Below are 10,702 nucleotides of genomic sequence, written 5' to 3'. Positions count from 1 at the left end.
GCATAATTGTATATCATCTTATAAAAAGTATATACACCAGGACAAAGGGCCATGTGCTTGTTCCTTCCAGTAAAAAGGTATCAAAACTCAAAGGAAAAAAGCAGCCCTTTGCACTCGGAGACATTTTGAGCAGTACTAGCAACTCAATCACACTTTTTAAAGAATACTGAAAAACGAATCACTTCATATTAAATAGAATAGTGTTGGAACCAATTATTTTAATGTAATGATATTTGGCTTATGAAATTTTGTACATGGAGGAACTTATTTATCACAAAAAAAATCCAAATTTTGTATCTTCTATTTTTTAACATGTGGTAACTTGTGGAACAGTCACTGACATGCATTGCAGGTTTATTGATACATGTTGTGCAACAGTAATTTGATGTCTTTCACCTGATGTTTTTCTATTCCGGTAAACAATGCAGTCTCATTTTCTTCTTCCCACAGTATGTAATTTATTGTCCAGTCTGTTGTTCAAAGATGATATGGAAGGACACACTTGTGAGTTCTGAAAACCACTTCTCAACTGATCAATCGTATCTCAGTATATATTCCATCTCTTTGTTTGCTTTTTCATGCAACTTGAATGGAAAACTTCAAGGAAACATACATTTTTAAAATTTGCACTTGCATAAGTTTGTCCTAAATAATCATCAGCAATCTCTTTATTACCTTTGAGAGGGGACATCTAAGTGCAAAGGGGTAGCTTCCATGTCTGAGGAATTACTACTTAACTCTACATTTGAGGATCACCAACTTTCTGTATTCGTCTGTGGGAAATTTGCAGAGATGATACAGTATACGGGGTATCAATTACTACTGGGAAATAGTAAAGTAGCCATTAGGGTTTTAAAGGTTATGCCTAAGCATTTACGTGTATATGCATGTGTATGACAGAGCCTTCAAATGTACCCTATTGAATATTTAAGTGAAACTAAAAAATATGATCATGTCATGGTTTTGATATTTAAAAAATAATTTGTAAACCTGATTTGACTGAGGTAATGGTTTCAATTGCACCATCTGACTTTGATGAGCACTGTTGGAATATCATTAACATCTTGCTTCCAGTCTACCAAAAAAAGGGTGAAGAACATCAGCATTTATACTTTATTGAAAACTTAAAAAATGATAAACATAGTTACAGATACATGACAATTCAGTATATTTGCCTGAATAATATTTAAAAATTGACATATTCACAAGCTCATAGATCTTCCATCATCATCAAAGATTTTAGTCTATGTAGTCAAAGTCTTCTGGAATTCCAAAATTTTTATCAATCTTATTTTCTTCAAACCCAAATTTTCTTTTGGCCCAAGATTTTATTGCAAATATGTTATCTATAAAGAAAATTGAAAAATACTTTTGAGAATTAAAAATGTAATTATAAAACATTTCAAGATAAGTATCTTCATTGCTTTTTTACTCCCTTCTATTAACTCTCAGATGTACCAAAACAAGGAGTCTTCTGTATTTTCAAGAGTAATGGCAACTACTTACAGAAAAAAAACACTGTATTTTAAAACTATTTTGAACAAGTTACAGATCTATTTAAAAATGCAGTAAGTTGACTGCTTCTGAACAACACCTGAGTTCATAAACAAAGACAGGGACAGCTCCATGGTGTCTTTTCTGCATTCCACAGCAGAGGCCAGGACTGCCTCTTGTTACCTCAGAAATTAGAGTTGCTACTATTCCCAAAGGAAACACATTCTCTCCAGACCCCTCTTCCTTTCCCACAGAGGGTAATGGCTTCCAGACAATCAGGTCAGTGTGAGGAAGAGGGGGTGGGGAAAAGAGAAAGGGGTTCTCCTCTCTAAGACTAGGACAGAAGTGTCCTCAGCATCCCCTAGGGGGGATTTAAAATGTAATGTATCACTGAAAAAAAGTGTTACACCAATTTAACAGAATTCATCCCAAGGAAATAAAAGGAATTGTGTACAAAGATCTGTGGCCAAGGATCTTCATCCTAATGCACTAACAGAAAGAAGAAAAGCAACCCCAGCCCTGATCATGGGAAAGGGCGCTCCTGCACAGGCAGCGGGGAGGTGGGATGACACCATCCAGCAGTGGTTGCACGTGGGGGTGGGAACAGGGAGAGTTTTTCTTTTCTTAATTTTACACATTTCTTTAATGAACACGTAAACAACAAAAAAAATGGTATGTGGATTTCTGGCCTACCAGAATAGTCTCTAAAATGTTAAACACTGTATTAGTAGTGATAATAAAGCCAAGGGTTAAAATAGGCTCTTCTGGAGTGTTCTGGCTGAATCACCCCTCTCCAAATGCACATTTTCAAGTCCCAATGCCCCTACTTCATAATTCGACTGTTCTGAAGATAGAATCTCTACAGAGGTGATTAAGGTAAAATGAGGTCATTAGGGTGGATCTCAATCCAATCTGACTGGTGGCTTTAGAAGAAAACATCCGGACATACTGAGAGACACAGAGGAAAGATTATGGGAGGACACAGAAGTCAGACGTCTGCAAGCCATAGAGCACTCAGAAGAAACCAAATCTACCAACACCTAGATTTTGAACTTTGAGTTTCCAGAATGGTAAGAAAATACATTTCTGTTGTTAAGCCACTCTGTGGCAATTTGTCCTGGCATCCCTAGCAAATTAACACATGAAGTTCAATCACTTTTTAAAATATTGTTTCTATGGAAGTTTAATTTAAAGTATCAAATAATGATAAATTTCTGGAATGCAGTCTATTTCTAAGAATACTACTGAATCAAATAGAATATGTCTTCATGTGTTTCAACTAAAGTGTTATGGAATGTCAGGATATAGTCAAATGATCTTTACTCTTTTTAACAATCCAAAGTAAATACTTGTTTTTCATAACAACCTGACAGAGAATGTTAAAATAACAGCACGAGGTACTCCAGGATAATCTGTTTTACCAGAATCTGCACAACCAATACATTCTTGTCAATCACAAACAGTCATAGGGTCTGCGGCTGCATGAGACAAGTAGTAAGTATATTACAGGTATTACACAATATAAAGAGCCTAAAAAATGTAATTGTAAAACATTTCGAGATAAGTATCATCATTGTTCTTTTACTTCCCTCTATTAACTCTCAGATATATCAAAACAAGGAGTCTTCTGTATTTTCAAGAGTAATGGCAACTACCTATAGAAAAAACATTGTATTTTAAAACTATTTTGAACAAGTTAACAGATCTCCCATTAAAAAAATTTCTCCCTTCTTATGATAAGAAGAGGAGAAAGAAAGAAGGAAAAAATCAGTAATTTGAGAGAGAAAAAAAATCATTAATTAATTCCTAAACAACTCCAAAGTGACATGTGTGTTACAGAGAGAAAAGACCAAGTATTATGTGGCTAGCTTCTAGGACAGGCTTCATGAACACAGAAAGGTTTCTAGGAAATCAGAGAGCAGAGGCAACACTAGGAAACTTGCAGGGACCAGACTTCTGACGTGGATCAGAAGAGAAAAGAGTGAGGCACCAGGATAAGGCTGTGAACAGCCTCTCTAGGATGGATTTCCTGGTTCACATGAGAAAATCAAGCCATTTTATTACAAATGTGTAGAGATTAAAAACTAAAGAACAAACAAAAACCTCTCAGCAACAATGCCTACTTAAGAGACCAATTCAAAGAAGACTAATTAAACATATCCCTGGGCCACTGATATCTGCCTTCAAGATAATGTCACTCACAATCTTGACAGTTCATTCCCTGCCAAAAAATTTGTTATGTAGGAATATTTATAAATGAATAAGAATAATTTTAAAAATTTAAAGCAACAGCCTTAAGACAGGTAGAATTCCTGTCAATTTATATGGTAGCATACCCAAGATACAAAAAGAAATAGGATGGGTAGTATCATTGGTAATGAGTCTGTGTTAGCACCTCACAGCATCCATTCCTCCTCACTCATTAAGATGTCTCTATATGTATTCACAAAAACTTCTCTAACACCTTATTAAGCAAGGTGTTAGAGAACTTAATTTGCTAGACCATATTTAAAGCATATTTACTGTCACAAAATATTAAGTTGTGTTATTTCTGTATTTATACTATGAGGTAATTTCTCATTCTATAAATCTGAGATACTGAATTATTGGCATAGTAAATATTTCAATTCTAGATAAATGCTAAGAATTTTTTTAATTAAAAAGAAAGCAAACCCTCACTAATAGCTATACGATCGTTTTGTTTTTGTTTTTTGAGTCAGGGTCTCACTGTCATCCAGGCTGGAGTGCAGTGGCACGCTGCTCATTGTCACTGCAGCCTTGACCTGCTGGGCTCAGGCGATACTTCCACCTCAGCCTTTCAGGTAGCTGGAACCACAGGCATGTGCCACCATGCTCAGCTAATTGTTTGATTTACTGTAGAGACGAGGTCTCGCTATGTTGCTCAGACTGGTCTTGAACCCCTGAGCTCAGGCAATCCTCTCACTGCCTCTCAAAGTGCTGGGATCACAGGCTTGAATCACTGCACCCAGCCTATATGATAGTTTTTAGTTAATGTTTGCTTTTGTTTGTTGTGAAGACAAGAACATTTTCTGAGGTGTAATTGGCTTCATCTCTTTTTTTTTTTTTTGAGTTGGAGTCTCACTCTGTCGCCCAGACTGGAGTGCAGTGGCCGCTTCTGGCCACCGCAGCCTCGACCTGCTGGGGCTCCGGCGATCCTTCCGCCTCAGCCTTCCAAGTAGCTGGAATTACAGGCATGCGCTACCACGCCCGGCTGATTTTTTGATTTATTGTAGAGATGAGGTCTCGATGCCCAGGCAGGTCTCGAACCCGCGGGCTCAGGCAATCCACTCACCTCAGCCTCCCAAAGGCGCGGGTGGCTTCATCTCTTATCTCCATCTTTTCATAACACATGTTTATCTGGAAAGGAGTAAGCTATAGCTTCAAATGGAAATATGGTTCCTAACAGATGTTTCTGCTGTTCTAAAAATATCTTCCTTTCACATGAGTTTAAAAGTCCCAGGTTCTTTCGCAGTTAATAACTTGGGGGAAAAAAGTTGTTCCAACTGTTTTTTTAATTATAATTTTGGGAGTTTATGATCAATTGGAAAACATGAAAGGATTTTTTAAGAGGGGGAAAAGGAAAAGGGGAGGAATTTATCTGTGTGTCTAACATTGCGCTGACGGGCTTGCCACCTATCTTATTCAATCTTCCCAGAATGTGAGGTAGATATTATTTATGCACATAGAAAAGATGAGGAAGCAGGTTCAGAAAAGTTCAAGAGGACACACAGCAAACAAGGAGCATGGCTTGGACTCCTTTCAAAGTCAAGTTCCTTTCACCAAACACACATGCTGCCTGTTCCTACCATTTGCTGAGCCGCTTTGAAGACTATGGGGGAAATCACCTTGTGACTATTGGGGGAAATCATCTTGGACTCTCATCTTGTTTTTGACTTAAACAGTCATTTACTTCTTTTGTTGTGCTCCATATTTCTTTCTAATACCAAACAATTTCACTGTATTTATTAGCTATTTATACTTCAGGGTACTAGCATTTCATTACTCTCTTTTCTATTTTTTAAAATTTTTATTTAAATTTTTATTTTTTTGAGTCAGAGTCTCACTCTGTTGCCCAGGTTGGAGTCCAGCAGCACACTCATGGCCACCGCAGCTTCGACCTGCTGGGCTCAGGTGATCCTTCCACCTCAGCCTTTGAGGTAGCTGGAACTACAGGAACATGCTATCATACTTGCCTAATTTTTTTATTTATTGTAGAAATAGTATCTCACTAAGTTGCCCAGGCTGGTCTCGAGCCCCTGGGTTCACACAATCCTCTTGTCTCAGCCTTCCAAAGTGCTGGGATTACAGGCTTGAGCCACCGCTCCCAGTCTCTATTTCTTTTTTTCCTGAGTTGGAGACTCATTCTGTCACCCAGGCTACAGTACAGTGGCAAGCTCACAGTCACCATAGCCTTGTTGCTGGACTCAGGAGATCCTTTCATCTCAGCCTCTCAAGTAGCTGGAACTACACATCACCACAACTTGCTAATTTTTTTTTTTTTTTGTAGAGATGCGGTCTCACCAAGTTGTCCACGCTTGTCTTGAACCCCTGGGCCCAGGCAATCCTCTCGTCTCTGCCTCCCAAAGTGCTGGGATTACAGGCATGAGCCATTGCACCAGGCTCATTATTCTCTTTTCTTCAATGTTAGTTTGCTGTTGTTTGTTTTTTTTTTTTGAGTTGGAGTCTCACTCTGTCGCCCAGACTGGAGAGCAGTGGCCGCTCCCGGCCACCACAGCCTCGACCTGCTGGGCTCTGGCGATCCTTCCGCCTCAGCCTTCCAAGTAGCTGGAATTACAGGCACACGCTACCACGCCCAGCTGATTTTTTGATTTATTGTAGAGATGAGGTCTCACTGCCCAGGCAGGTCTCGAACCCGCGGGCCCAGGCAATCCACTCACCTCAGCCTCCCAAAGGTGCGGGATTACAGGCTGAGCCACCGAGCCTGGCTAGTTTGCTGTTTTACTTTCCTCTATTCTTATCACTAAAACCTTACCTATTTCGGAAATAACCTAATAAATAAGATTGCAATTTCATAAAAGCCAAATGCCAATTGCATTGATTTTACCAATCTATTTAATTCTAAAATAGATTACAAGAAAATAATTCTTAAACTTTTTGTAAAACATAGAGTCCTGTGTGTTTTACATAAGTTAGGGAAACCTGGTTCAAATTCTGTTTTTCCAGTGATTAGTTACCTTTGACTAAATGTAGTCACTTTAAGATTTTTATATCTCTGCACAACATAATCTTATTCATATTCTCCCACAGAAACATAATGAGGATGAACAATACATGTGAAGGCAGTATAGACTCGTTAACAGGATGGAAAAGTTCAATTACCATTATTTCATAACTAGATATCGGAAAAACTGAAATTTTCTGATAGTTTTTAACAATATTAATCATACTTGTATATAATTCACAGCAGTTACTATTAACTTTCTCCTAGGCACTAATAGATAATGCCTTATTAATTCCCACTTCTTGAAATAACTCTGGTATAGACCAGAAGATGTATCCTTTGACAAATGGATTAATAAGGCATTGATGTGAAAGCAGGCTTACAGAGAGGATAGTACCGTGTAGTGGGTAAGAGCCTGAACTCTGGGATCAGAAAGGTGGGTTCTAATTCCTGTTCTGCTGCCTGTGACTCCTGAGAGCCTTCGTTTTGTCTTATAAGTTAGGGATAATAATTATACCTGCCTCACAAGATTATTTTGGAGCTAAAGTGAGAATGCACCATAGATATTCATTAAAAGAACTGGCATACAGTCAGCCCTCAACAATCATTAACTATTATTGTTATTAGCAAGAAGGCAAATCTTTAGAATTCCAATAAATTCTTAAAGGTATGTCTTATAATAATATATTTGCAAGTTATATGATTAGCCCAAGTAACTTATCTTAGGAAGAGTTGCAGAACAATTACAATGGAAGCAATCACTGGTTTTACTAAAGTAACTTTAAAAATAAAATTTTTCTGAGTTGAGGTCTCACTGTGTTGCCCAGACTGGAGTGCAGTGGCATGATCATGGTTCACCCACAGTCTTAAACTCCTGGGCTCAAGCAAACCTCCCTCCCTATTTTCCTGAGTATCTGTGACTACAGGTGCCTGCCACCACACCCAGCTAATTGTTTTTTTGTTTGTAGAGATGAGGTTTTGCTAGGTTGCCTAGGCTGATCTCAAGCAATCCTCTCACCTTGGCCTCCCAAAGTACTGGGATCGCAGGCATGAGCCACAGGCCCAGCCACAAAAATCTTACCTATAAGTACAGTATAAGTACTGTACAAAATGATTCATAATAACATTATAAAAAATAATCTTACCTTATGTAACTAAAATGATTTAATACATAAAAACTTGAGTAATGCAAATGTTTCCTGAACAAAGCTAGCACAAAGGTATTTGAATTTCACATCAGAGTAAGTGTGGAAAAAGTTTAACTATAGTTTGCCAGTTTTACTATAATACATACCAGTCCATCTGTTAGCAGCTTCTTTGGCTACTTTATTTGCTTGACCTGAGGAAAAAAAAATACACACACACACATATAAATTATATATCTGTATATATAAAACTACATATATAATTATATTTATGTACGGTAGATTTACATTTTTCATATGAACACATTTTTATAAACTATATGCATATATAATATGGCTATTTAAGCTGGGCATGGTACCTCATGTCTGTAATCCTAGCACTTAGGGAGGCTGAGGTGGGAGCCTGAGCCTAGGTGTTCGAGACCAACCTGGGCAACATAGCAAGACCTAGTCTCTACAATAAATTTAAAAAAATTAGCTGAACATGGTGGCATGCCTCTGAAGTCCCAGCTTCTTGGAAGACTGAGGTGGAAGGATAGCCTGAACCCAGCAGGTTGAGGACGTGATATCCATGAGCATGCCACTGCAGTTAAGCCTGGGCACAGAATGAGACTCTGACTCAATAAATAAATAAATAAATAGGTTATTTTTAAAAGCTCAAATACTAACAACACATTGTATCTTACACACCTGCTCATATTCCCAAGGAAGTCTGAGATAGTTGCAGTTCCATTAACTATTAATAGAAAGTCAATGTGAACAGTTTTCCTTTCTTAAATGCTCGTCATCATTGTACTTGTTCCTTTAAAGACAACATGTAAGTTTGCTTATTTATTTATTTGAGATGGGGTCTTACTCTGTCACCCAGACTAGAGTGCATTGGTAAGGTTACCATAGCTCAACACAGTCTGGAAAGAGTTCAAGTGATCCTCCTGCCTCAGTCTCTTGAGTACTTGAGACTACAGGTGCAAGCCACTGTGCCTAGCTAATGACAACAAATATGTTTAAATGTGTTTCTCAAACAACTTAGCACACCAAATAAAATAATTTAAATTTAATGGTAAGAATTTTACTGTATATACATTATTAGACCACAATAAACCTGCCCTTAAAAATTTTTAGTGGTAAGAAAGTAGCTCCTGCCAGGCGTGGTGGCTCATGCCTGCAATCCTAGCACTTTGGGAGGCGGAGGCAAGAGGATTGCCTGTGTCTAGGGGTTCGAGACCAGCCTGGGCAAGTTGGCAAGACCTTGTCTCTATAATAAATAAAATAATTTCCTGGGCGTGGTGGCACGCATCTGTAGTTCCAGCTACTTGGAAGGCTGAAGTGGAAGGATCGCCTGAGCCTAGCAGGTCGAGGCTGTGGTGGCTATGAGTGTGCCACTGAACTCCAGCCTCAGAGTGAGACTACACACACACACACACACACACACACACACACACACACACACACATACACACACACAGAAAGTAGCTCCACAGGAGGAAATACTTTTACTATATATTTAAATACACATAATGCTATTAAATATATCTTTATGCATGTCTTTCAAGTTAATCAACAAAACACAAGAATGCCATGATCAAATGGGTCTTAATATTACTTATAATGATGGGATTTTAAAATTGAAAGATAGCCAGGCTCGGTGGCTCAGCCTGTAATCCCGCTCCTTTGGGAGGCTGAGGTGAGTGGATTGCCTGAGCCCGTGGGTTCAAGACCCGCCTGGGCAACTTGGCGAGACCTCATCTCTACAATAAATCAAAAATTAGCTGGGCGTGGTAACGTGCGCCTGTAGTTACGGCTGCTTGGAAGGATCGCCGGAGCCCAGCAGGTTGAGGCTGCGGTGGCCGGGAGTGGCCATTGCACTCCAGTCTGGGTGACAGAGTGAGACTCCAACTCAAAATAAATAAATAAATAAATAAATAAATAAAATAAAATAGAAAGATAATTTACACACCACAGAATTCATAATATTAAAGTCTATAATTCAATTATAATTATAATTATATAATAATTTTTATTACATTCACAAGTTGTACAACCATCACCACTACCTAATTCCAACATATATTTTTTAGTTGGGATTCTCACTCTGTCACCCAGACTAGAGTACAATGGCAAGACCGTGGCTCACCAGAGCCTTGACTCCTGCGCTCAGGCCATCCTTCCACATCGTCTTCTGAGTAGCTGGGACTACAAGCATGAACAAAGACACCTGGCTACTTAAAAAAATTTTTTTTGTAGAGACGAAATCTCGCTATGTTGCCTAGGCTGGGGTTTGGAACTCCTGGGCTCAAGTGGTCCTCCCACCTTGGCCTCACAGATGTGAGCCACTGTGCCCAGCCCAGATGTATTTTTATAATCACTGAAAAGAAAACCTTGTATCAATTAATAGTCACTCCATAATCCCCCTCCTTCCATCCCCTGGCAGCCACTAATCTAGTATACTTTCTATCTCTAGAGATTTCTCTTTTGTGGATATTTTATATGAATGAAACATAAAATATGTGGTCTTTTGGGTCTGGCTTCTTTCATTTGGCACAATGTCCTCAAGGCTCATTCATTTATAAATACCACCTTCTTTTTTGTGCTTAATATGATTCAACAACTTGATAGACATTTGGGTTGTTTTTGCAGTAATAATTCAATATAGATAGATATAAATATAGATCCTAGGTATGTGTGTGTACATATATATATACGTATATATATGTGCATATATGTGTGTGTGTGTGTGTGTGTGTGTGGGATATAACATTTTGGCGAACAGAAAAACACTTTTTCTTTTTTTTTTTTTTTTTTTTTTTGAGTTGGAGTCTCACTCTGTCACCCAGACTGGAATGCAGAGGCTGCGCCCGGC

General features: G+C 38.5%; 1 protein-coding gene across 1 annotated transcript in view; it reads right to left on the bottom strand.

Annotated features, from left to right (window-relative positions):
* Nucleotides 1–1,007: 1,007 nt before the first annotated feature.
* The window catches only part of MND1 (meiotic nuclear divisions 1), a 76,922-nt gene continuing 67,227 nt past the window's right edge, over nt 1,008–10,702 (bottom strand). The window contains exons 7-8 of the mRNA XM_008071906.2: nt 7,992–8,036; nt 1,008–1,346 (exon numbers count right to left, since the gene is read on the bottom strand). Coding sequence (XP_008070097.2) covers nt 1,240–1,346; nt 7,992–8,036 — 152 coding nt within the window. The 3' untranslated portion in view covers nt 1,008–1,239. The remainder of the gene's footprint in view (nt 1,347–7,991; nt 8,037–10,702) is intronic.

Source organism: Carlito syrichta, unplaced genomic scaffold, assembly GCF_000164805.1.
Source record: "Carlito syrichta isolate Samal-C Ts95f unplaced genomic scaffold, Tarsius_syrichta-2.0.1 Scaffold314788, whole genome shotgun sequence".
Taxonomy (NCBI): Eukaryota; Metazoa; Chordata; class Mammalia; order Primates; family Tarsiidae; genus Carlito; species Carlito syrichta.
This window is presented reverse-complemented; position numbering and strand designations above follow the sequence as displayed.